The following is a 27,907-nucleotide window of genomic DNA, read 5'->3' as shown; positions in this document are numbered from 1 at the left end:
TCTTTAATTCTGAATTATTTTGAGAGCATGAGTCATTTGCACAGATTCAAGTTTATCACAGCACAGAAAAGACATGTTTGTATTAAAATTTGCATACACAAAAAAAAAAAAAAAAAAAAAAAAACACCTAAGAAAAATCTACCTTTTTAAAACAAATTCCTCATTTAATTAATCAGGCTTGAGATACATAGCTTCTCGTGGAAGTTAATACAATCTCTGCAGGAAAAATGGCTGTAGGTTTTAATAGCAAGAATAATTTATCTGTTACTTTATTTCTCTATTTTGATGCAACGCAAATGCAGTAGCAGATCAGCTGTGATATGAGTGACTTCCATGAGAGCATGACATTTCCAAATATTTGATAAAGTATTTAAATAAATTACAGAATAGTAAAGTCTACTCCTGCCACAGTGCTCTTTAACAAACTCCTGAACATTGTGGTTGCACAGAATCATGGAATCCCATCCAAAGCAATGGACTGCATGGATAAAGGGCTGCATACACACAAGTTTCTGCTGTTGTCATTACTTTTAATACAGATTTTTTTCATTGCTTACATAACATAAATTTCTTTTACTAAAGATAGAATGGAGTATCCAGAGTATCCCAAATATGAACTCAGTGTACAAAATAAAACCCTAAAAGAAGGGCATAATAACATATACAAGACTGTGTCCAAGAAAATGGGAATAATACACTTTATACTGAAGCTGCACAGACCAAAAAAAAGAGTATGATGAAACTGAATCATGGAAGAGCCATGTTGGGTAATCGCATTCAAACACAAATAAAATTTCTGGAGAAGTCATAAACTCCTCTTTCTGAGGGTCTCTAAAATAGATTCGAGCAACTTCTGTCGGAAATTACAGAAGGACAATCCTTCAAGGCAGGAGAAGTGTGGGTAGTTTCTTGAGATCATTCTCAGCTCTGTGATTCTGTAAGCAGTTCTTGTGCTGGTGTTTGGAGGAAGAAATGGGATGCTCTGAGTTTTCATCAGAATGGTGTCTGTAAAATTTATCCAGTTGCATATTGGAGGAAATGTCATAACAATTTTTCTCATTAAAGAAAGTAACACTGTTTGACCAAGATCTCTTGGGTTCTTTCTTAAGTTCCCTGAAATGTAGGAGCAGAACACTGACATTCAGCTTTTTGAATAGTGATGAATTCTACAGGAGAGAAAACCACAGGACTAATTCAATAAAACCTTCAGCTGGTCCAGGATATGGACTCCAGCAGAAAGATGCCCACAGAGGATCAGAGAGCACAGTGAACCATCATTCCTTGTTGCCTTTTTACTTGCTTCACAAGATTCTACAGACCTTTTCCAGTCCATTTAGTTTCTTTCACTGTAATGTACCATACATTTTGGAGAATATGAACAAGGGAGAAATGATGGCTTGACTCCTTTATTCTTTTTCTGATAGGAATTGAGCATTTTCATTGACAATGAGACCATTAATTGCAGTGAGTTAACACACCTGTTTCAGTCTGAAACCTTTGACACCGAGACCCTGCAGAAATAATGGATGTCATTATTTCCCTGCATGGGGAGAGAAGCCTTAGATTCTGTCCAAATTCCACAGTTCATCTTCTAAATAATAGTTTAGAATTCATGATATGCCAGGAGAATTACTTCCTATCTTATAAATTTTGCCTACTTTACAAATCCCATGGATGAGATGCCATATTTTAAAGCAGACATTTAAAAACGTTAAAATTTTATTCTCTTATGGCAGTGAAAGCAAATTTTTTCTTACAACTTTGTTGGAAAAGTTACGATCTACACAAAACTATCCAGAAATGTGCTGAGCCAGAAATAAAATTTCAAAATAACCTTCCAAATGAAGTGTATTTTCCCAACAAGGTGTCTAATGTAAATGTGATCTCAGAGCACCAAAACTAAAAGCTGTGAACCCCCTGGCTGAACTCAACTCTAGAGTAATTCCCATCAATGTGAATTTTTGCTATTCCAATGACTTATGAACTTGTGCAGAATTTCTTAAAGTCTATGTTCTTTCAGCCATTTAAGCCTGAGTTTCAGAGTTTTGACTTTCAGAAACCTCCTCCTGCAAATTCAGAGCTAAACCAAATCCACCAGCTGAATCTCATCTGTTTATGTATTTATTTATGTATATGTATCTTTTATTCAATTATTGTCCTAGAATAGAAAGGGTATGAAATCCCCTGCCTGCTACTAGATTTTGTTAAACACTATCTGCTTGAGCCAGGCTTACTCAAGAATTGCTAAGGCTCGTGTTCTATCCTTCCTCAGTTCATTGCAGCTGTGGCCAAAGGCCAGTTCTTTCTTTTTTTCCCCATTTTCTCTCCCCACCCTCATAGCAGCACGTTACAGTGAATTTGCCATGTCTCCCTCTGCCCATGAGCTGAGCATGCTCATAAAGTTTTCAGCTCTCAAGTTCCTGAAGAAAATTTGGATTTGGCACAGCTTCAAGTTCTACTTTTAAACACAAACACTATCTTCCTTGCCTTGGCACTCTCCTTGTTTTTTCTGTCAGCCTTTCCCCCTCCCTTCCTCCTTGCTATGTCTGCCTTCCCCCATCTCTCACTCAACTCCTCAGCGAATAAAGCTAACACTCTCAGAAATATCCATGTTTATACAGTGATTGTCTTAGCTTAGAGCAGTGCTACTGGGCAACATCATAAATAAAACACTGTTACAGGGCACTGTTAGACAATCCATATCTCGCTCTTTCCTAAACTTGTATGTGTTTCTCTCATTTGGAAAATTGTTTTACTCCTTGTCAATGTTTCCAGCTTTTCTAATTTTGCAGGTTTGGAATGATGCTGCTTAAGGCTTTGCCTCACCATTGCAATGATTTTAGGGAAACTTTAGAATTCAAGACTGAGCACTGCAATTTCCAGCATTGATAAAGTTCTTCTGTATGACACCAAATTTTCTGTGGTAACTAGGTGCTCAGAAGAAACATCTGTATCAACATCTGGAACATCAGTGCAGACAGACAAGGAGCTGCTGAATTCTTGAGGCAGCCCCACTCCCAGCGTGGAGCATCCTGCAGTAGGTGCCCAAGCTCCCAAGGAGCTCTGAATGCAGCTCTTGCATCTGGGTGTTAATGAAGAGGCTCAAACGCTGTAACTGAACTTTGCCAACCTGTTACACAAAAGTCCTGACACAAGGAGGTTGTTTTACACCTTCCCAGTCTTTCCTAAGTGTACATGACCATGCATGGTTAACTCTCACTTAGTGAAAGAGAAATACTGCTGTCCCTGCATAAAGAATAATTGCCTGGAAAAATTAAGGCTGGGAGAAACTGCTGCTCTGAAGGTTTCTGTGGTCATTTTGCAATTGATATCAACTGCATGGGGATTTTCTTCTTTGGTTAAGATAAATTAGGTCTGTGGAAAGTTCTCTGAAGGTGAAAGAGGTTTTATGGACAAAATAGAACTTGCAGACCATATTTAGTCTTTTCAAATATTTTTCTGACATGCATAGTAGTTTACTAGAATAAACTGCATTAAAAATAAATTTGCCTGTATACATATTAATGTAATTTTTAAATAGAGTATATTATCACATATTAAATTACAAATATATCCTTCTTGTGGTTGTTGTTGTTTTTTCCTTAGAGGCTACATCTACTATTTATGATGGTTTCTTTCATTTGCATTTGTATTTTGTGACTTTCACAGGAGCAACTGATTGCTGCATTCATTGTGATTTATGTGCAAAGGGAATCATATTCATATTAAGCATATAATGAGAGACCTGGAACATTAATTTACATTTTGCTGGCAATCACAGTGACTTTAGCAACAGATTTTAGATGACCTTGACATCCACATCTAAAACACAAGCGATAGCCAGTCTCAGCCTTCACCCAGCCGTAGATCTTTGAAAACAGTGAATATAAGATAAAGATCTGTTGTGGTTCTCTTCTCAGCTCTCCATAACATTTCATAAATAGGTCAGTTTTAGCATGTTTATATAAATTGATTCCTCTTCTGGGAATGCTTGGCTGTGATAAACAGTTCTTTCCAATTAGTTTAGGGTTTTGGGTTTTGTCGGGGTTTTTTGTTGGTTTTGTTTTTTTGGGTTTTTTTTAATAGTTAGGGATTACTATTACAGCTAAAAATATTTTAAATATAAGTATCTGCTAAGTCAAGATTTTTTTTCTCTCTGTGAGTGACTGATGAACTGCAAATGCTTTCTCCTGTTCAGTTAGAAATCAATATTTCAGTCTGTGTCCATTGGACATGATCTTTTTGACAATACACAGCAAAATTAAGATCTAGTGGGGAGCACAGTGCCCACTACCATGAGCCATTTTAGCCATAAGGAAGGAATTATTTAGGCCAATGAGGCCTCTTTGGTTTTTAATCTCTGACTTTAACAGACATCTACAGGATCAACTATGTTTTGTCATATTTGCTTTAGAAGTGATTCTGTTGGCTTACTTATACATTCCTTTAGATGCCAGCCAGCCTTTTAATTCTCATTAATAACCCATTTTATTTGATTTTGTTGTCAAGTCCATTTCTAGAAACAATTTTCATGGAAAGTCATGTCAATTGGTGAATAGTCATCCAATAACCTCCATCAGCAATGAGTGGCACAAGATGAATCAGATGTAAGAAATGGTAAGAAATCATCACACAGGACAAGTGGACTTCTAGGTTTTCAGCCATTATTCCTCACCTTGATGATAATATCTTTCTTCAGAATACTTAACAGAAAGATGGAGACAAACCTTGTGCCTTGACTCCTACTTTATCATATCATTGAAGCCAGAGGGGAGAGACAGAGGCTCTGAGTGAGTCTGCTCAGTTTGTGGTAGGTTAGATCTGACAGCAGATGGAATCCCTGAGACATGTCAATTTAATTTTAGGTTGTGTGCCTAGTGCACATGTTGCCAATTACACTGGTGTGTGATGTCTTTCTAGAGAGGAGGTCTTTCTCTCTCCCACTGGGTGAACATGCTAAGGATAAATTTTGCAAAAGTTTTTTTTTAAATCTGGGCTCAGTCATGTTTTAACAGCCGACATCAATAGGAGAATATCATTCAAAGATTATTTCTGACTCTTTAGAAACAAGAGATGCCTCTCCCTCTACTCTCTTATCCAGTCTCTGAGCAGTAGTTCACTCAGAACTGAGCAAAACCTCCAGGTTTCAGAGGGACTTCATAGTTGATGTGGTTGTACAGTTTTGATCAAGTCAGGAACTTCAAACTTCATTTGCTGTGTGCCAAGACCACACATAGGAGGAAATAAAAATCCCCAAGTGGGCTCCCAAATGAGGGTTCAGACCCAGATTGGTGTTATCTAGCTTCTTGGTGGAGAAAAATACAGAAGAGAGAGGAAACTGATATTGGCATCCAAGTCAGTCTACTGTTAAATGCAGGACAGCTTCCAACAGCACTTTTCCTGGGAAGGAGGAGGAGGTGACATTTCCCTAATCCAAGTTTTCTAGCCCTTGGGAGCAGTGAAAGGAAGTTCTGTCTAGCACAGTGAGGCAAATCCCTTGCCAGAGAAACTGTGGTGATTATCAAACTGCTGGGTAATTTGTTAATTGAGCAAATATCATACCCATTGCTGGTTTTATGTCCTCTATTCTAAAAACCCTTTGCTTGTTTTCCTCTCTATCTCGTCACTTCTGGAGGCCTTCACTCCTGCTCACTGTATTGGCCTGGCTCCACAGACACACCAAACCATCAGACAGGACTCCAAATGAAACTTCCACCAGACTTCCTTTTAGCAGGAGCGTGTAAAAATCATTGCTCTTCTCCCTAAGGAATATATTCATGATACAACATCTATAATTCACGGTTTTAAACATTGTCCTACAGACATCACAAAGGGTTGAAATTATTGCATCCTTAAGATTTTTTATCAGCATGTGAGATACAATGTTTTTGCTGTATAAACAAAAACTTTCAGTGTTCATTTCACTGTTTATTCATAACTCTCAGAGTCAAGAGACCCATCCCTGACCCACTCCACAGGCTGGCACCTTTATAGCTTCAGAAGCATGTTATTTAAAAAGCTAACAGCTGTGAGCAGTTTGGATGCTACCCTGAAGACAATACAGGACACTGAAGCTGGGCTTTCTAGAGCTCAAACCTAACATTCGACCTCTGCAATACAAAGAAATAATAAACGTACATGTGCAACAAATAACTCACACTCATGCCAGCCTACACAGATATTGTGTCTACAGAACACCTATAAAAATTAAGTAGGCCAATTTGTATTTGCATATAATGTAGAAGAAAATGTCAAAATATTTAAATAAAAGTATTTTATCCTCCTTTTCAAACTGATTTTTGTAACAAAAGCCTGGGTGTGGACATTGACTCAAAAATAGATTCTGAGACATTCCAACTTGACTGTAAACCCTTCAGCATGGTCATGATTTTTGCTTCTGAATACATGGATATATGTTTGACCTTGGCAAGACACTACTCTGTGTCTGGAATTAAAGAAAAAAAATAAGACATCTGGCTTCTGATTTGCTGACATGAGAGAAATGACCAAGCACCATCCAGCCACCATGAGTACAGTAAGTTAAGCTTCACCTCTGTTGCAAAGTCTAACTCTAAACACTACTCCTTCTCCTGCCAAATGACCTCTTTCTACAAGTTCCCAAGATTCACATGAAAAAGGGCAAGATGCAAACTATGTTCAAGTCCAACTTGAATCTGAACCAGTTGGAATAAGAGAAGAGAATAAACTGCCACCCACACACAGTTTTCAAGCAGGAAATAAAATTCAATTGTTTAATTTATGTATATTTATTTCTTTATAAGTATCTGCATTGTCTATTACCAGAGAACAGTTGTCTGGGTGTTAGGCTGGGAAAACACTACAATTCATTTTCTATAGAAATATCCTTTTGCTGTTTTCATTAATTAATATCATCAAGCCACAGTTTCCACGAAATTTGCTGGCATAATGGATTCAGGCACCAGCTTTAAGGGAGTCATATACGAGTGTTTGTGGAACCCAGAACAGCAAAAATATTAATTGGAAATGTTATTCACACATCTAATCGGGAAAAAGGAATATTGCCAGGCAGCCAGTCCAGCCAGTGACAGTTTGAAAAGCAAATATTGGCTGTCCACACAAAATTTACGTAGCAAAGGTCATTTGGACAACATAAACACTAAAATACACTCATATAGTAAATATTTATTCATTAATTTGACCAATTTTGTATTATGCTTTAAATAAATGTTCTGAATGTATTTTCATTTTCTCCACTTTTGTCAAACTTCTGTTACAGATTGCTGTATCTAAGTTATGGACCTAAACACAAAGCCACGTGCTATGTGGCTTCATATGCTGTGCATGTAGAAACATCAGTGCTAAGTAAAAAGAGTGGCTGGTTTGGCTGAAGTGTTTTCATCCAACTTCTAATTCATCCTAGGTCACAAATGCTTTTGATTTTGGTTTCTCTTCAAGACACACTCTCTAAAACATTGACTTCACGTGAGACTATATGGGACTTTTGAGTTGTCACTGTGAATGGTTTCCATGACAAAGAGATTAAAAGAATACAGGAAAAAGTTCTCAAATTTAAATATTATGAGGCAGTCTATACTACAGAGTGATCAAACAAACCTTTGGTACTACTAACTCACAATTTTAAATCCAATACTGAATTTGTAACAAATCTCCTTTAAGCAGATCAATCCTCACTTCACATCAGCAGAAAGGGTGGAAGAGTTAAACTTTGGATTATCTTCCTCAAGTAGCTTGTCAGCATTTTGAGGGATTAATTCTTCACAAGATCCAAAAAGTCTTGAAATTTTCCCTGAAATAGTTGACAAAAACTCTAAGCTCTACCATCTAGACAGGAAGTTCCCCACAGGTCAAAAATGATACATGAAAGCAGCCAAGGAGCTATGCATGTGCCTATTCACACGTGTATGTTCAGGCAGGAATTACTGCCCTCAGCAATGGCAAATTCAAGAGAAGTACATATTCTCAACTGGATTTGGTAGCTCTTGCTTCTGAGAGCAGGAACACAAAAAATGCCCCAAAGATTTTGGAAATTGAGAGCCAGACTTACCATGTCTTAATCACCTTTCAGTGTCCAATTTATTATTTTTTCAATCAAAAGTACAGGTTATAAATTCAGGATGTGTTGTTTTAAAAGTCCTTTTTACGCCCATAAAACCAGGCAGAAGAACTATAGTATTCTAGATAGTGTTGAAATATCTCCATAAAGTGAATAATTTCACCCTAAATATATTTAAGCTATATTTCTGATTGTAGTCTTCATTTATGTGATGTATTTTTGTTTATATAAATAGGCCAATTTTTTCTTGCAAAAGCATTTCAACATTTGAACTTTTTTTAGTGTGTTCACTTTCAATCTGTTGCGTAAAAGTTTTTACCTGTGTTCCAGGAAGCTGTTCTGCAATGAATTTTTGAATCCAGATCAGGAAAACAGTCTTTTTAAGGACTAAACTAATTTATAGCTTTATTAGGTCAAAAGTGTTTATTTGCATTTTTTCCTTGTTTTGTACCTTGACAGCAAAAAACAAAAATAAGGGGGGACACAGAATTCCCCATGGAGATCTCCACCCACCTCATGAGAAATAAAATTTGATTTACGTGAAGCACTATCATCACTTTTTGATCCACTGAGATTTTTGATAGCCTGTTTAACAGTTAATAAACTTTCCTTCCACAAAGAGACAGCAAATGGAGAAAACAGGATCTCAGAACTTTCTTTAGATTTGACGATGTTTTGCTGTTGAAGTTTACTGAAGAATACAGGCAAATACATCAGTATTGCAATGAGAGCTTGATACAAAACTTTGCACATCTCAGGCTGACCTCCCAGTCTTTTAGCAGCATAAAATCTAAAACTTAAAACGCAGTTTACATGACTTCTCTTACCCTGGTTAGAAATGGGCTAATTCATGTTGTGTTGTACTGCAGCTTGCTTTTCCCATAGCTGGGTGTTCATTACAGCAGTTGCTACATCAACTCACAGGGCTCAGTGTCTGAATTAGGATTCGAGCCAAAGACAGAGTTGCTGTGCCACAGCTCCCTCTGCAAAGCAGCAAATGATGCTGAATGCCTGGACATTGCAACATGAGTGAATCCATGGCATTCATTTATTAGCATAACAAGACTGTGCTGCTGACCTAGTTTGCTCGTTAAATTAATGGAAGTTGGAGAAACTAAAAAGAAAATCGTAGGGGGGTTTCATTTCTGTGCCTACTTGGTTGGATCAGTAGTTCCCTTTATTTTCATTTCTTTTCTCCTGGCTGTATAACCAGATGAATTTGTTTTAGATTATTTTCCTATTAACTAAAATTTCCCAGAGGTTCCTGGTATTTGCATTCAGCTCTTTCAGTAGCAGATACAACATTGCACTGGATACACCATCTACTGAAACAATGAAGTTGTAAGGAAATCAGACACATGTTCCTTACAGATGTTTGACCTGGAGCATATTGGAGTTGCCAAATCCACCTTTGGGTCACACTCTTCTCCATATGGAGATCTACAAACCAGTGTTTGTCCAAATGCAAGGAGTGATTTATAAACTTGGTACTTTACTGAAACTAACAATCATGAATTTAAGTTACAAAATCAATTCTGTGAGTGCTAAACACTTGCAGCCAACAAAGTTGGGACTTTCTGGCATTTTGTGCCTCTGAAAATTGGGACACCATGAGTTTGGTGCTCATATGTTAATTTCAGAAGTTAACTTTGGAATTCTGACTTTCAAATGCTCACATCTCCCAGTTTAGTCAAGCCTTTCTTAATATTTTTCTTCCATATTGTCCATAATGGTAGGAATTGGTCTGAGAAATATGCCAGGGCCAGACAGACTTGTACCCATCATTTCTGCTTCTTAGCTTGGCCATGGAATTTCCCAGAAGAGGGGCTTGTTCTCTCATTCACCATTCAGTCCCTTCTGATGCATCTCATTGCTCTCACAGGAGTGTCAGCAGTAATGAGAGCTTTGTACTTATGATCAGCTTTATCTGTGCTCATTCCATTTTTGCAAGATTGCTATTGAAGGGAACTTGGTAAGTCTCCTGCACCCCAGGAGAACAGGACAGTATGTTCCATCCACCCAGGGATAAAATGCCTTTCTTATTAAAATAACTGTAACTGTATTACAGATATTTCTCCTGAACTCAGAAGGAGAAGAAAAAAAAAAAGAAAAGGAAAAAAAAAAAAGAAAAGAAAAAAAAAAGGAAAAAGAAAAAAAAGAAAAGAAAAAAAAGAAAAAGAAAAAAAAAAGAAAAGAAAAAAAAAAAAAAAAAAAAAAAAAAAAAAAAAAAAAAAAAAGAAACACCACCTGGTAAGGAATACAAGATGTCAGTCAGTAAACAAGACAAAAAGTCTTGAGCTATGTTTAATACTTAAACTCCGTGCCAGAGGAAAAGAGAAGAAGGCTTCTTGGATCACAGAGTTTCTGACTAAAAGGCAGCAAGCACTGAGTCCTTCTTGCTGACTGTTTTATACTGCTAAAATCTTTGCAGGAACTTCTTGCTGTTTGCATAATGTGATAATCGAGCTGATACCAGTTCAGTGGAAATATTAACATCTTCATCTAATTTCCCCTTCTATTCTCTCCAGTGGAGGGAATTACTTTTAATACCCTTCGTGCAGTTTATATACTCGATTAGGTAAATTGGAAAGCTAGGGAAACTGAGCCATTTATTTAAACATTGAGGTGCAGGAAAAAAAGGGAGTTTGATGAAAACACTGTGTCTCTGTGAATTTTCTTCCTTCCCCATTTTGAAAATCTAGTTTTCATTTTTGTAGCACTTTGAAATAGACTTATTAATCCATTGAGGGAAATAAACAGCTGGAAATAAACATTTCCTGACTGCTGGAGAGACACTGTTTCCTAAGCCATATCCAAGTGGTCACCAAATAAAAGCATAAGAGAAAACCAATTCTTGGCCTGGATCTAAGTCTGTACTAATGAAGAAATCAACAGTAGAGGGCTGGGTGAGTCATTCTTCTTCATGGATCATCAAATATCCAGCTTCTTAATTATTTATTGGTTGCTAAGGCCAGCAGCCAGCACTGTTCTCAGAGTTGTTCAGGGCAGCCTTCACCACACAGTCTAAATCTGGCATAAGCAGTATCCAGCAACTCACTGGATGTTCAGTAGACATCCAGCAATGCACTTGAGGGGTGGTGAAAGCCAGAGATGTTTGTAAAGTGTTAGAAAAGTTGTTTTCCAAGTGAAGTGTGTTTTAAGGAAGAACACAAAAATAAGTACACAATAAGCACCAAAAGAATTAACTGACAGTTCAAAGGAAAGTCATGGAAAGTGGCACATTCTTGATGGTCTGTGATTTCTCCTTCTGCCACAGACGATGTTATTTCTCATGTTCTTTTCAAGAACACTTACATAAACCCACTTTCACATGTGCAAAGGGATAGGGAAAAGAACCTGCCAGCCTGTAGCCAATATAGTTTCACTCCTAACACAAAATTTCCCATCTGAAATGAAAAAAAAAAATCTTGAGAAAAAATAAAGAGGTTTGTTAAATTCAGATCAAACAATTCCAAAACAAAAATAAAACTGTGTAAGTAGCTGTCCTATCACCGTGCTCGGTTACAACAAAATGCAACTCACAAGAAAAAACATCTTTTAGTCCTCACGACAATAGGGCCAGCCACAGCAACCCTTGGGCAAACCCCAGTGAGACCAGCTCAATTCAGACTGGAAGAGGCACTAGCACGAGGCTGCAGGGGCTCTCAGCAGGCAGCAGAGACATCCAGGAAAGAGGAAAATGGGCAGAACAGAGGTGGCTGTGAACACTGAAGTGGCCTCAGCAGTCTGTGTAAGTTTGGGAAGAAACACGGGCAATTGTTACTCTTAAGGTTTGAGAGTTTCACTAACATGAGATGGAGGAGCCTGAAAGAGACTTTTCCTGGGCAGAGGAATAGTCCCACAGCCCTGTATTGCTGACATCCTGCTTTGTTCTCTGCCATGCACTGCAGCCCTCCCTCTGGACGTGTGTCTGACCAGCCTCGAGGGCTGTGGCAGGTGAAGAACAGCAGGATCAGGAGCACACTCATCAATATGGAGCATTCCCAGTGGGTACAGTTTAGCACACAGATCCCTCCTTCCTCATATAACTTTAGATGTGATCTGCTTTTATCTCTTTCTATATTTCCTTACTGGGAAGTTTCCTCCTCTCTTCTCTGAAAATGTACCTGCAAGTTCTTTTTTTTAGCCCAGTACTAACTCCTGGAAAATGAATAGGTAAAAAGCAAGCCTCAAAAGAATTTTCAAAACATATATAAACTGAAATATCTTTACATACATTTGGAAGAAAGCTATGTTGTGTCTGGACAATTCTTGAAAGGATAAAAAAGTTGTTCAAATAGATTAATCATTATTCACTCATAAATGTGATTTGAGCAGCTCCAGTTTGAAACCAAAAGACCAGAAGGAGAAAAGGTATCATGATGAGAGAAGGCTGGAAATTATGAGGCTATTTGAAACAAGTGAAGAAAGCAAGAGGATGAAGAGATTAATTTATTCAGAGACTTGGGAAAAAGAAAGATTTGTAGTGAATTTCATTTACTAACTTGAGCTTGATGAAGAAGACCAGAGGGTAGCAAAAAGAAAAAAAGAAAAAAAGGCAGATTGAAATAGATCCAGTGATGTGACAAACAAAAATAAAGTTTCAGCAGCATGAAGGCAAATTAAAATGGAGCTGAATAAGAGGCAGAAACAGATTGAAATGGGCAGGACAGGAATTCTTCTATCAACACTGAGGAAGAAAAAAGATGAGAGAAAGAAGAACTACAAATATGATTGTTTGTTTGTTTTCAAAAAGAAGCAATAATACCTGAGAAATAAAGATTGAGGAAGGGAAAAAAAAAAAGAAAAACTGAGTATCAAGTCTCTAGTACAAGTTGATGTATCCTGTTGAAAAGTTGATAACAATTTCATTTTTTCTCTCTCCTAAATGGAGAGACTAGTGGGGACAGAAGAAAAAGAGGTAAATTAAAACTTGAGAAAATTAAAAATAGACAAAAAAGTGATAATTGGTCTCAATAGTATGGATTTTGTGGCTGCAGCAAAACCATTACTAGGCCTAATTCACAACTTCAGCTGTAGAAGTAGAATAGCTCTGTTTGATTCTGTCAAGTTGCTGTAAAAGAGAGGAACAAGCCCATAAACTCAGATTTCATTACTACACACATATAATGTAAAAATATTGAAAATTAAATGTGACTTCAATCACTCGAAGATCTAGTAAAGACAGAAGGCACATTAGAAATCAGGAAAAGAGGAATGACATTCATCCCATGGGAAACAGCTGAGGTCCCTCATAGGACCAGAACACATGTTCTTCTACTCAGACTTAGCAATGCAGTTCTCTAGTTGTTCAAATTGACTTGTTCCTTAGAAGATGCAATACGAAAACAGAATGAACTGACCTTGCAAATAATTTAACTGATTAGTGGTGACAACGTTGTAGACAAACTTTTGGTAATCACTGACACTGATCAAATTGTTGGTTTATTTTTCAATAGCCACTGAATCAGGAACTATAATGCTATTATAAACTTTTGTATATGTTTGGTGCAATGTCAGACTGCAGCTAAAGCACAGAAGTAAAGTGTAGGGGGAGCCATCACCAGCAGCCAAGTCACAGGTGGAGGACAGAATGCCCCTTTTTGGTTCTCCTCAGGTGTAACTGGTAATGGAATTACAGCCCCAGAGAGCAGCATAGAGGGAGATGTGAACTGGGAGTGGCAGAGACCTTTGAGCATGGCAGGGACCCTGGAACAGCCAGGTCTGGTAAAGGGCAGAGGGAACAGCCCCGGCACAGCACTGTGCTGAGGCCACTGCTTTGCTCTCCCGCTGGTGCTCCTGCAGGGCACTGCCCTCTGTCCTGGAAACGAGCCTGCTGGGGACCAGTGGCACCTGCACTGAGCCTTGGACAAATGCAGAGTTCTGTCAAAAGCTGGGAATATTTTAGAGCAGCTAGGCTCCTGTTTCTTTGAAGTTCAGCTGGATGCTGAGCTCACTTCGGCTGCTCCTTGAGTTTAAATAAGGTAAACTTGACTGTGCAAAACAAATCAATGGCTTTGCTTGTGTCGCCCAGACTGAGAAGTGATTCTTCCAAGGGAAGAGAAGTTTCCTTCACCGCTGCAGCTCTCTGAGCAGTTAAATATGCATGTGGTCAAACTTGGTCCTTGTAAAACCCAATTGACTTCATTCAAAAAACTCCTATAAAGATGACTGATGTCATTGGAGTCCCACCAGGGATGAATTTGGCCCATGCCATTCCTCCTGTGTAGTCACTGGATAGGAATGTAGAGAAGAAAAGCATACTGGGCTCTAGGACTCCATCTCTCAACAAAACTGCCAGGGCTGGAAAAGAATTACACGTGAATATAAATTTGTCATACACACTCCATTAGATCACCCAGACCAGCCCCTGCTTTCAGTTGCCCTCGTACGAATTGGAGTTTCTCCTTTCACTACTGAGGGCTGAGCAGGGGTTTCTGCATGAGCGTGCCAAGTCTCCAGGGAACAAAATCAGCAGCATTACCCCCAACTTACAGATGAAGAAACCGAAACAGGGAACTGAAGTGATTTGCTTCAGTTTACATGTGGTGACAGAGGTAGAAAAGGTACTGAAACTACTTATGGCTCCTCGCCACTTAGGCCGTGTATTCCTGTGATATATCTTTTTAATTTCCCTCTCTTTTCTCCATCTCCCTTCTCCCCTGCCCCCAACCCCATCCACAGTGTCTCTAGCCACACAACTGGGAAGCTGGGATTAATCCATCCCTAGGGAAACTGGGATTAATATACAACTCATGCGGAACCTTTAAAAACCCAATGATTTGTGGTCCCCTTTTCAGAGGCACATGCAATCCACAGCTGAAAAGAAACGATTTGCTGTTCCAGTGCATATTCTGAGAGAGGCTTTTGCTCTGTTCCATGAATGTACACTGAAGACCCCATCTGACAGGATTTCTTCCTGCATCCAACAGAAAAACAGGCTTAGTAGGCTGTGCAGAATCAGGCTCTTGTGGAGTACTAACAGTTTATGGGCAGGAAAAGAATGACTGGAATGCAAAGGGGGGGAAAGAGAGCAAGAGATGTGCCAACACATCTTTATGTTTTCCTTCTGTAACTGGAAATGGTTAAAAAAAGAATTAAAATTTTTTAAAAATTGTGTTTCCCTCATAAATCTTGCAGGAAGAGGCAACTAAAGTCAGGTGCCCTGTTTTTTACTCTTGCAAACTCCCATTGAGTGATGTTTTTCTGATGAAAATGCAAAATTTAAAGCAACTGTGAAAACAGAATCAGCTCTCGATTGGCAGAGAGAGGCCTAAGTAAGTTTTATTCACTGCATGAACGTCAGATTAAAATACATGCAAAGACAGAAATGGAAAAGGAAGAGAGGGAAGGCAATTAATCATTTAAATTGTGATGCTGATTCAAAAGGCACATTTCCTATCTAATTCCTTTCATTTATTTTGGGGCTTAGTACAACTTATCTCTTCTGACTGTCATGGTTTCATCTCTACTTTGCTTTCCTTGGAATCGCTGAACTGATACTGCCTAGCAAATTTCAAAACACTGGAGGGAAAAGGCAAACTGTTCCCCCATGCAGCTGGGAGCATGACCAGATAGATAGCCTTTGTTAGCACCAGGGCAAAAGCAGCCTTCTGGGAGGAGGAAATACACACACATTTAAGTGTAGTACAAGTGACATTAAGAGGTTGTATGTGCATCCTGTGCTCGGCATGCCCATGTAGTTTTAATACATCTGTATTTCTAATTATGTCAGTTCTGGAGGGTTGGGTTTTGTTTTGTTTTGTTTTTTTCTTTTTAATTGCACGCAAAAATGCAGGTCCCAAGAAATTCTTGGCAGTCAGATCACCAAGCTTCAGTTTTTCAAATGAAACCTTTTTCATGCCCAGCTGGGAGGAGTGGTTTCTCCGCTTTTGCGACCCCGCAGCTCTAGTGGCTCCCAGGAACCAGCTGCTGACAGGGTTTCTTACCTTGCACGGGTGTTTCACTTTCCCGGCGTTAAGGAGACGGTGGAGCGACCGTGGGAAAGCCTCGGTGGAGTGACCTGAGTCCCTTCCTCCCTCCCTCTGGACCGACTCGGATTTCTGCCTCGTTGTTACGACCCCTGAAAACCTGTTTCCAAGCGACAGTCCCTTCACTCTCTCGCTCGGCGACAGGACCCCGGGTGCATCCTTTGCTCCCGTACTTGGTGCCAGGGGCGGCACAAGCTCGACGGGGAGGTTGATCGGGGATTTTCTCTCTGATTCTCCCTTTAGAAGGGCACGGAGGGGGATGAACCACCCAGCCTTCAGGCTGCCCCTTAACGCCGTGTCAGTGCTCGGGGCTGCTGGTCCGCCCTCGGCGGGGCGCGGTGCCCGGGGGCGGCCGGCGCGTCCCACGGAGCGCTCCGGGGCAGCGACCCACGCGGGGAAACGCGGCCGCTGCTGCGGGGGCTGTGCAAGGCAATCCCTCCAAACCCCCACGGGGGACCGGGGACAGGCGCGGGAGACGGCGCCTTCAGATTGCCTCCGAGAAAAGCTGCCGAGCAAACGTCCCGGCCCGGCTCGGCAGAGCGGGGCCAGCGCCGCGAAGGGGTGGGTGGATGGAGGGGTGGATGGGTGGATGGAGGGGTGGATGGGTGGATGGAGGGGTGGATGGGTGGATGGACGGGTGGATGGAGGGGTGGATGGGTGGGTGGATGGAGGGGTGGATGGGTGGCTGCTCCTCTCTCCAGCCGGGCTCCGCGCACGGGATGCCGGCGGAGCGGCGCGCAGGGCTCCGCGCTCGTCCCGCCCTCCTCCCGCGCAGGGCCAGCCCCGGCTGCCTGCAGGTTACTGCAGACCTCACCCCGCACCCCTCACTTGCTGCTTTTCAGATGCCAAACCCAAAAGTCTTCAGGCGGTGTGGGAGGCAAAGCCAAAGCAAGCCGGCTTCAAACTGTGCCCGTGCTCCCAGCCCCCGGAGCTGGATGCAGGCACAGGCGGCTCTTCGCATCCCGAGCTCCCCGAGGGCCTTCCCACGTTGGAGGTGGGCCCGCAGCCCGGCCTGCAAGTGCCTTTTCATTAGTTACGGTCCGCTCGAATGGGTGTCCAATAAACAAGAGGGGGAGAGAGGTTCCTCCTCGCTCCTCTTACATTAAATGAGTTACGGCAACATTTTTTCCTGTCCTTGATAGGATTCTTTGACCAAATAAAGAAATAATTACTAAAAACACCGAGGGGGAAGGGGAAAGGAGCCGCACCGGACGGAGCGGCGGCGTCGATGGGCATCCGCGGCCGCGCAGGAGCCGCTGGGCAGCTCCGAGGTCCCCCTGCCACATCGCTAATTTGCAGGAGAAGAGGCTTCTCTTATCGCGGAGCACTGACTTGTGACGGGAGGAGGAAGGTTTAGGTTTGCCGAGAGGACCAGAAGGGACGGCGGCAAGAGGCGCTTCAAAGGCTCCAGCGGATGCCCCAGCACTGAGCTCTCTCCCCCGTCTCGATCCAAAGAGGTTTCGCAGTGGAATAAACATCTCTGATCTAAGACAGCTGCCGGGAATCAAAGGCCGCCCCAATCAGCGCGGAACCGGCCGAAGATGTGACTGAAAAATGCCCGCTCCTGACAAATTTAGGAACGGGGGTGCGAAGGCGTCTCTCCCCGCAGCGCCTCCAGGCTCCGAGAGCAGCAACAGTTCACCCATTACTCATTTGATTTGTTTTATAACACTTCTGACACCTAATCTTATCAGCTAATACCCACGGTTTAGTTACCCAAGACGGGGGTTTTTTCCTCACTAGCAGCAAAATTATTTGACTTTCTGCAGATGTTTACTTTTGTCAGAAAAAAGAAAAGAAAAGAAAAGAAAAGAAAAGAAAAGAAAAGAAAAGAAAAGAAAAGAAAAGAAAAGAAAAGAAAAGAAAAGAAAAGAAAAGAAAAGAAAAGAAAAGAAAAGAAAAGAAAAGAAAAGAAAAGAAAAGAAAAGAAAAGAAAAGAAAAGAAAAGAAAAGAAAAGAAAAGAAAAGAAAAATTAGGAGGGGGAAGCTAATGCACAGAAAAAAAGATCCAGATTTTCCAAAACTGGTAGAAACAACCACTGACAAAATAAAAACTTAACTAAGGAAAAAAAAAATAGGTTCTGAATATTGACAAAGAAAGTTTGCTGAGGAAGAGATCAGAAACCAAATGAACTCATATGTAGTCCATACAGACTTGCCTGTAAAATAACAATTTATTTTAATACTTAAAAACCACACACAATCCAGTGATAAATGTCAATTACCAATAATCAGCATAAAGTGCCAAACAGCCATACAACTTTTTTTTTTTTTTTAATAAACAGAACTTATTGGAATGTCTCTTAATTTGAATACACTGTTCAGAAAGCCAGCATTTAAAAAAATACGCTCTCAAGTTGAGATTTGTTCTCTCACACCAGGACACACGAAGACTTTAAGTACCACTAAAACCACGTTGTGCATACCATCAGTTTGACATATTGCCATCTTTCTTTTCTCTGGTTTTTTAAAATAAGTCCAGAAGTTACAAACTTCCTCACAGCACACTAGACCACAAGGTCGCTGTGTCCCATGAACACTGATCTGTCCCAACACCAGGAACCCGTGGGTCTGAGATCTGGATGCATTTTCTAATGCATGATAGGACTCCCCACTTGAGAGACTTAGGTCATTTCCAAACATTAATTTTCTTCTCCTTTTCTGAAAACAAACTAGCAAATGAGATTTGCAAGTTGCCCCTCTCCTTGTCTTAATGGTGCTGTGATGAGAAACCTTTTCAGTTCTTAATCGTCTTCTGGAATTCTTTGTATTTCCTGAAGTGTAAAAATAAGAAGCTTTATACAGTCAAAAAAAAAAAAAAGTATAAAATAAGAGTTTGGATTTTTCTTAAGTAATACTTTTGGAAGATACGATTTTGGTTTGTTTTTTTAGGGTTTTTTGGGTGGGGGGGTTGGTCAGGGGCATCTTGTGGGTTTTTGTTTGGTTTTAAAGAGATTCCTGTCCAACACGTGAGCACCACCTTTTGGCATAAAGTTTATCAAAGCCACACAAGTCAGCTAGCACTCTCTGTATCATTCACATATATTTTAAATGCAAAACAATCTTTTCACCCACGACTTAGGAAGTTAATTGCTTGGATGGGGGATTGAAGGGGTGCAGATGTTGCCCCTTTTAAAGTAGAAACAAAAACAAAGCACAAACTCCAGTGCTCCCGTCCTGAAAGATTTGTTTCTGCTCTAGTTTTGCTGTAAAGTCTGAAGGGGAGGAAAAGTTCATAGAAGATGGAGATTCAGCACTTAAGTTTGGCGGGTTTGAGTTCCTTTACTTGCGTGTGCAGTGTCTTGTGGACGGCTAGTGTTCTGGACTGGCAAAATCCTTTCCCGCATTCTTGACACTTAAAAGGCTTTTCTTTAGAATGGATATATCTAGAGAGAGAGAAACAATGGAGATGTCAGAAATACCTGGCCTAAATTCAGCAGTGAGCCACCTGAGGGAGAATATGCTGGAAATTTCCTACACCTACAGCTGAGATTGAGAGTGCTGGAGTGCAGTTCTTGGGCAATTGTCTGTATGTGTGTATACAAAAGGGGGGACATCAGAGTCCTAGGGTGCCTTTCTTAGGGATAAAGAATTTCTGTCTTGCTTTGGGGTCACCAGACTGGATGTCTTCATGACAATTCTGAATGATCATAGAGGCAGAGGACACATGATGCAAATGGAGGGTGAAAACATCTGTGGAAGCTAAAAAGGATGTTGTGAAAGTTGTCTTTATGGAGTGAGTAAGGTATATCTTTCACTGTGAGTTACCCGAGCTCTTCCACCAACAGAGGGGAAAGGAAAAACTAGAGCGAACACTCTTGGTTGGATGGGTACGTAACTTTTCTTATAAAAATCTTGATTGTATATGGGTAACTGGGAGAGTACAAATACACAAGAGAAAAAGAACACGAAAAGAAAAATTACCTGTGATCCCTCAGGTGATCCTGTCTTCTGAAAGCCTTGTGACAAATATCACATGTGTAGGGCCGTTCGTCGGTGTGGGTTCTTTCATGGATCAAAAGGTTGTAGGACTTGGTGAAGTGCCTGCCACAGAATTTACACACAAACTCCTTCTTGGTTTTGGACGGTAACCTTCCCCGCGTGGGTTTCTTTTCCGGAGAGAGTTTAGTCACCTCGAGCAAAGACCCCAGCCCCGCAGGTGAGCCCTGACTGTCTGCCTGTCCCAGTTTAGAGTGGTCCTCCTGTGTGGCAGCCACCGCTAAGTTGGCAAAGTCAAAGCGGGGTTTGGCTTTGAGGGTCATGCTGGCAGCCTCTTGCTTGGGCTGGATGACGTGTGGGAAGAGCGGGAAGGTGGGCAGCTGGAACCGCGCGTCCACCAGGCTGGAGACGCCGGGCACTTTGGAGAAGGAGGAGCGGGGCAGGTGCATGGCCGGGTAGCCCAGAGTCCACTGGTGCAGGTGCACGGCGTGCAGGGCGCTGAAGCCGTAGAGGTTGGAGAGGTGGTCGGAGGGCACGGCGGGCAGCCCGTTGAATGCTTGCAGGAAGGAGTAGTTGGTGAGCTGGAGGGAGGGATGGATAGGCACTGGGGCCGGCAGGGTTTTACTTCCCATGGTGGCCGCTCAGGAGGAGGATCTTGGGAACAGGGGAGGAAAATACCTGGAAAATAAAGATGGAGGGGGGAAGAGGGAGAGGTAGATTTAGACGGAAACAAAAGCACCTTACCTCACCCCTCATCAGTATCCCTCTCCAAAGCCACAGGAGGAGGTTGCCTTGAAATTAGAGAGGCCCGACCAGGTCTCTACTGTGAGTGTATCCTCCATCACCCTCTCCCTCTTGCACACAAATTTTGTACTGCATCCATAATCATTCACTTCCCAGCAGCATCCCCTGCTGTGGAGACTTCCAGCGATCCTGTACATGGCAACAGCCGAGATGCCATTTTGGCCCAAAAAGCTCTGTTATCTCTCAGTAATTTAAAATCCTTTCCCAGCCTTTAGAAAATAGTGAGATACTGCCCAATACATCTGTCCACAAAAACTGTGTTTAGCCCTGATTCTTGAGGTGACGCAGGGAAGGGTGCAGAGCTTGCTGCCTCTGGGTTGCTCAGCTCCTGTGGTCTGGCCTCAGCCAAATCTCTGAAATGATGGAGGCACTTGGATGCTGAGAACTGCATGTTGTACCTCTTCCAAAAAAATAAAATAATTTTGGTTAAATGAACATTATGGGGAAAATACCAGCCAAAGCCCTCCCTCTTGTGTACTGCAAAAAGAAATAGGAAAATGCTGAATTTGGGTGATGAATCTGCTGTGCCATTTGCTCTTCCCAGGGAGAAGTGCCTGGCTTCAAGCCCACATCCTAATCTAAGCAATTGCTTAATTAGAGCCCTTCAAAAGGCTAAAAGACAAGGACTGGCGAGACCCTTCCCATGGGGCACCCAGACCAGCAGCTGCAGGGCCTCAGCCCTTCCCTGGGCTGGGTGCCACCACTTTGGTCTGTGTTTCAGGGTCCTGCCAAACCCCTAGTCTCTCTTCTGGGCCAAATCTCTACCCATCCCACCCCACAAGACAGAGGGAAAAAGGCTACAAGGCAGCAGCACTGAGGCACATCTGTCCCAGTCTGAAAATTCAGCCCTGGCTGCTGTCAACCATTTGGCAGGAGATTGCTCCCGAGGGTTGTTGGTGGGGACACAGCTTCCTCCCTTTGTGGGTGTGAGAGAGCACCCATGGCTTTTGGAAGCATCACATCCCTGCAGCCCAGAGAGCCTCCTCTTTACTCCACAGTCCTCAACTGATAGTCACTTTTCCCTCAATGAGCTCTGGGATTTGCCTTCAGTGGGGCTATTTTCTGCCTGAATCCCCACAGGATTGCTGCAGGGTTCCCACAGGATCCACACAGGCTCTCTATAAGACCCTGAAAGGGTTCCTGCTGAGTCACACAGGTTCCCCCACAAGATCCCCACAGGGGACTCCAGCAGGGTCCTCGTGGTATTTGGATTAGAGTTCATCCCCAGGTGAAGAGTCAAGCCCCTCTGGACAAATGGAGGCAGCAAAGTACAGCAGAGCAGTAACTGAGCTGCTGCTCTGAGCTGGAAGTCTGGGGGTGTGGAAACTGCTGGTGGAAGAGGTCTAAAGACCAGGGCAACAAATCTGATTTATATGTGTGCTGTTGCCTGGAAAGAGGAGCTGTGGCCGGGAGGGTGTGAGAGGGAGAAGCTTGCTCTGAGCAGCTCTATACTCCAGGCCCACCTTTCACTCTACTTTACATAAATCAGCAGCAGGAAGAGAGGCTCAGACCTTAGAGGAATTCCACTGCAATGACCCAGGATAAGAGACTGTGACATTTTTTGGTTTGCAATTGGATACATTTTTGATAGTGGCTGATTGAAAAATGCACACATTACATTCTCTATTCTCCTCCCTTTCCTCTTTTTTTCCCTCTTTCTATTTTTTGGGGTTTTTTTCTGGTTTTTTTTTTTTTTTTTTTGGTGTGGGGGGGGGTTGGGTTAGGTTTTTTGCTAAACTATTTAGGGCTGTTGAACCAACCAGACTGTTTTGTTGCTCTACTGGGGATATACTTTCATTTAGTTAGTGCTGCCTATACACTAAGCATGTCCGCATCACGGCACAAATGCCTCAGCTGGTGACCCCGAGGACAACGTGCACAGAAAACACTCTTGTCCTCTCCTCCGGGTACCTGAAAATGTCTGTTTCTGTCTGTCACAATGGCTCCGTGTCTCTTTCCCTGTCTAGGTAGCTCTAGATCTCTCAGTCATGAAACAGGTTATTTCAAATGAAGTTTATCCATCTTTCTTTCTTGTATCCTTAGAAAACACTTAATGTGGAATATATAAGCAGAAATCTACAACGTCAATATGGGTAAATTCTCAGTTGAAACATTTAAAAAATTCTCTTTCGATTTTCCCGATAAAGAACAAGGCACAAAACAAGGAGAAATACAGTCAAGTCATAAAGATATCCATTGCACCCATAGTTTTTTAGTTTTTGTTAGAGCAGCTCTGTTAAAAAAAAAAAAAAAAAAAAAAAAAAAAAAAAAAAAAAAAAAAAAAAAGAAAAAGAAAAGAAAAAGTATGAAAACGCAAAAGACAAAAAGGGATGGGGAAAAAAAGAGAGCAGAAAAGAAAATAGTAAGAAAAGAGGAGGTGGGAGCAGAGCGTTCATGTTATTACAAGTTTCTTGGCCCTTTTCCAGAAATGTAAGCTACACTTTTGCTCTGTACAGGGATAGTCAGAAATACGGACGAAGAGCAGGCTATTTCATAAAGAAGTCCCCTCACTTCGGGACATCAAAGCGAATGTGTTTCACAGTGTACTAACTCTCTGGTCTCCCACTTGCCTGCAGAGAGATCAACGCTTCTTTGATTTCGGTGCCACCTCCACCTTTAATTCTGCTTCATGTAAACAGATCGTTATCGAGTCTTTTTTTTTTTTTTTTTGTCTTTTTTTTTTCAGAAGAAGACCCCTCGAGTTCTCTGCTTGAATTTTCCCGTTGCAATAAAATTGTGTGTTTTTTTTTTTTTTTTTTTTTTTTAACACAAAGTAGATCTATGAGTAATTAAGTACGAACCACTTGTGTTCTGACTGAAACAAAATCCACTCATGCCAAGATAAATTTACCCTGCAAAATAGGATCATAAACTTGAAAGTCTACATCTGTCTCCAGCTTTCTTACCCTTTGCCCTGATTGAAGATACGGTAATGCTATTGTCCAGTTGCCACTGTTTTCAGACCATTTCAATCTTAACCCTCCAGATTAAATTCTACCTACTCTATATACCAGGGGAAAAAAAAACCAAAACCTACCCGCCTTTCTGCTGGTAGCATAGCAAGAGGGGAAATTAAATGGATTTTTAAGTAATCATGTGGCTAATAGGTATTTTTCCTTTCTACATTGAATTATCAGTTTCCGATGTACCCTTTGAAAGGGATATTTGTTACATTAAATACCTGACTCATAAATAATGAGGTTTGCTAATTAGTTCCACATGGAAGATGGAGGAGGTAAATTACCCTGAGAACGCTGCTTATTTTTACAAACATGATAAAGTAGCGGGCATAAAATGATGCATTCTTGTAAGGACCTCAAACAACAGCAATCAGGTTCTTCTGTCAAAAAAAAAGTTGCCCAATTTTGCCTGAACTTTTTCAAGTCTGGTAGCCCCGTCCTTTCAGCTGCACGCATCGGTGTGGAGCATTTTGCCACCACGTCCGCTATTTATTTTGTCTCCTCTGAGGGGAAGAAAAATTCCCTTCCTAAAGTTAAAGGGGGGAAGTGGAGCTTACAAGTTATCTGTATTGGGGAAACTAAGTGGAAAGGGAATAAAACTTCCCTTTCGCTCCACATTACTCGAGCGTGGTGTTCTTGAGGAATAAAATGCATTGTTCAGCACAGATTTATTCAAAGTATTAATGAAGTGTGCAGAATCTATTAAAGCAGGTTTATTTGGGGCTAATTGAGCGTGAAAGAGTTAATTGCTAACATTAATGAGGACTGGAAGGACTCAGTCAGCGTGTGCCTTGGATATCTCCGCTCAATCCTTATAAAATCATCATTCACATTTTATCACGAAATCGGTGTTGACAAGCCTCCCCAGACCACCACGGCGAGCGCGGGTGAAGGAGATGGGCTTTCTCAAATAATAATAATAAATAATAACCCGGGCCCGAGTGCACCAGGACGGCTCCAGTGCCCGGGGCAGCCTTTACCCAAAGCAGCGAAGTTCCCGGGCTCGGCCCTGCAGGGACAGCGGCTGCGAGCCCACGGCGGGCGGGGTGGGTGCTGCGGGGCCAGGCTCCTCCGCTTCTCCCCGCAGAAGAGTTTAGGTATGTTCGCGGGTATTGTATGTGCGCTTTTGCAATCCCCTCGGGTGCTGAAAGGCCCCCAGCACAACATTCACCCTGGCTTTCTCCCTAGAGAAATACCCAGCGCCTCCCCTACACAGGAATAAATCGTCCTTGCTCTGTCCCGGCCGCAGGGAGGATTTTTTGCCTCTTGTACTCCTCGCTTCCCACGGTCACAGCCGCGGGTAGGGGCCAGGCTTTGCGGTGACAGCCGCGGGGCAGCCAGGGCAGGCGGGACTCTCCGCAGAGCTGCACCCCGGGCCCGGCGCTGCCCTAGGGCCGGGCCCTTCCCCGCTGCCTCCGGACTGACTGAACCGGACCTCCCGTGCACCTGCCCGGGACCCTCCCGCCTGGCTCGCGATTCACGGAACAATTCCTGCAGCGCTACCATAATCTCCAAAATGCTCTGTTTTTGCAGTTTTCCTCCCAAAAGCCAACTATAACAACCATACCCTAATCCCCGGCTTGCCACTGACACTTTATAGGCTCAGCCTCCAGAGAAGCTTCGTCTCTCCTGTGCTGAACTTGTTTCAGTCCACTCAGACAAATACAAACATCAGGCTCGTTTCTGCTATGGCCTTGGGAGGAAAGAGAGAATGCTTTTCGGATCTTAAAACACTGGAGTTCCAAGAAAAGGAAAGAAAAGAAAGAAGAAACCTCGCAGAAATGAAGAAAGAAGAGAAAGAAGAGGAAAGAACAGCCAGTAATAGAAAGGAGAAAAGCCGCTAGAAGTTCAAGGCCGTAAAGGACTTGCAGACTTCTGTTTTGCTCGTATGTGTCATTTTTAGCTCGGGTTAGAAACACTGCTTCTCCGCAAGGCGGGAGACACGTCTTTAAAAGGGGAGGACAAATCTTTAAATAGCATCAAAATATCCGAGACCCATGTGAAGGTTTACCCCAGCCCTCCGCCCGCCCCAAAAGAACAGTCCTCCTCACGTGAAACACAACTTCCACGCTTCTGCACCATCCAGTGGACCGTGGGAGGGGATGGGGCAAAGAAAGAAAGGAGAGTAAAGGACGTGTTTGAATCGATATCCCCAACCCCCGAGGCTTGGCAAAATAAAAACCAAACAGAATGAGTTGTTCTTTTTATTTACCTAATCCCGATCTGTGCTCCACCGCTGGCAGCAGTTAAAAGATCCTGGGCTAAATTGGAGCTGGCAAAATAAAATAATGGAAAAAAAAAATAGGGGAAGAAAAAATAAGGAAAAAAAAAAAAGAAAAAAAAAGGAAAAAAAAAAAAAAAAGGAGGTTGGGCTAGGTCAGTGTCTGTGCTGGCCCTGGGGGGCACAGCTCACCCCACCCACCCCACTGCTCCTCCAGCGGGTACGGCAGATCCGAGCCGGGCCAGGTGTCCAGGTGCTCCGGCCGGCGCGGCCGGAGGTGCTCTGGCAGCTCCTGCTGCAGGAGCCGGCTGCGTGCGCTGGAGTGCGAACGCGCCCGGGAGCAGCCGCGCTCAGACTGAACAGATCCCTTCCCTGCTGCCTCCTCCTTATTTCAACCCCCTCCCGCTCCCCCCGCAGCCTCCCACCGCACTCCGGGCATGCGCACGCACGGAGAAAGTTTCTGGCTGGGAAGAACCAACTTTCAACCCGCTGCTCGCGGAGGCGCAGCAGCCCGGGGCTCGCAGCCCGCAACCCTCTCATCAACCCCCCCGCCCCGCTCCGCAGCCTCCCCCGGAGCATCTCCCCAGGGCCCGCTGCCCTCGGCGGGCAGTGCTCCCGGGGGCTCCCCGCAGCTCCGCGGGGCCGGGACGCTGCCCCGGCCGCGCTGCCCGCGCCGCTCCGGCCCCGCCGCTCCGTTCTGCACCTCACGGCTGCGAACCGCGCCGAACAGCGCCGAACAGCGCCGAACCGAGCCGAACCGCGCCGAACAGCGCCGAACAGCGCCGAACAGCGCCGAACCGAGCCGAACCGCGCCGCTCCCGGCCGTGGCGCTGCGCCCCCTCCCCGCCGAGCAGAGCCGCGGGACAGGAGTTACCGGGACCTGCCCGGAGAGCGGGAGGGGGACAAAGGAAGAAAGGATGAAAAAGTGGGGATATGAAGGGGGGAGGGAATCTGCTCCCGCTCGATGGATTCAGGGATCTCAAGTTGTTCTGCCTCTCTGAAAAAGTCTTCAGAGAGGATCCCGGGAGCCGCTTACCTGTCAGGGGTCCACCCCCGGGTTAGAGCCGCTTCCTCCGCCCGTCCCATCATCCCTCCTGATCCCCACTTTCCCACCCCTGAGCTGGGTGCCTTCCTCCTGTCCTTCCTCCCGCGGGCCGGGAGGGTCCCTGCCCGCGCCCCGGAGGGGTTCCACGGTGTACGAAGCTCCGCGGATTCCCGCGGACAGGAGCCGCAAAGCTTTCCTTACGTCCGGGGGAACTGCCCGGGCGACACAGGAAAAGCAAAATAACCCTCGAAAGAAAAAGGTTAAACGTGCTTTATAATTAATCCTGAGGCCGTAATCTCCTCGGTTATTTGTTTTTCTATTCATCCATCCATTCACACTCCTTTAGATCCGGGAAGGGGGGAAACTTGCTTGGGTATATTACATTGTCCCGAGAAGCCAGGGTAATATAATAGGCGAGCGAAGACAGATCCGCCAGGATAACACGGTACGGTGCTCAGGGGCACGCATGTGTCCTTTTAATGCTCATGACACTCCTGTTATTACACCTTTTTTTTTTTTTTTTTTTTTTTTTTTTTTTAATCTTCGAAGGAAAAAGAAGCAAACAAATAAATCCAAAATCAACAAAACAGCAACAAGAAAACAATGCGCTACCATCCTGCAGAATAAGTGTTCATGAACATGAGAGCAGCGTGGCGAAGCAAGCCTAACCCTACCATTTCAGCTCCAAATTCTCTCTATTTTTATGAACAATTTGGGTCCAACATCGCACTTTGCCCCAGCCAGGCAAAGGGATTTTCGTTCCCTTTTTTTGTAAACGAGTGGCATTTTTATGAGGCAAAGGAGAAGCAAAGACGCTCCCAGTTCTTCTTCAGTTCTCTCATATTTCGTGCTGTTATTTTCTCTCTTTCTTTACTATATTCACATACACCC

At 43.1% G+C, this 27,907-nt stretch overlaps 1 protein-coding gene across 1 annotated transcript; it reads right to left on the bottom strand.

The window, feature by feature from the left end:
• Positions 1–18,920: 18,920 nt before the first annotated feature.
• OSR1 (odd-skipped related transcription factor 1) lies at positions 18,921–26,094 on the bottom strand. Its single transcript, XM_063424516.1, has 3 exons — positions 25,963–26,094; positions 19,972–20,664; positions 18,921–19,433 (listed from the first exon to the last, which is right to left on the bottom strand). The coding sequence occupies exons 2-3, from the start codon at positions 20,616–20,618 to the stop codon at positions 19,298–19,300; spliced, it is 783 nt and encodes a 260-aa protein (XP_063280586.1). The 5' UTR covers positions 20,619–20,664; positions 25,963–26,094; the 3' UTR covers positions 18,921–19,297.
• Between the last annotated feature and the right edge of the window lie 1,813 nt (positions 26,095–27,907).

The sequence above is a fragment of the Prinia subflava genome, chromosome 2, assembly GCF_021018805.1.
Source record: "Prinia subflava isolate CZ2003 ecotype Zambia chromosome 2, Cam_Psub_1.2, whole genome shotgun sequence".
In the NCBI taxonomy this organism is placed as follows: domain Eukaryota; kingdom Metazoa; phylum Chordata; class Aves; order Passeriformes; family Cisticolidae; genus Prinia; species Prinia subflava.
Note: the sequence above shows the minus strand (reverse complement) of the source record. Positions and strands in the feature narration are given on the sequence as shown.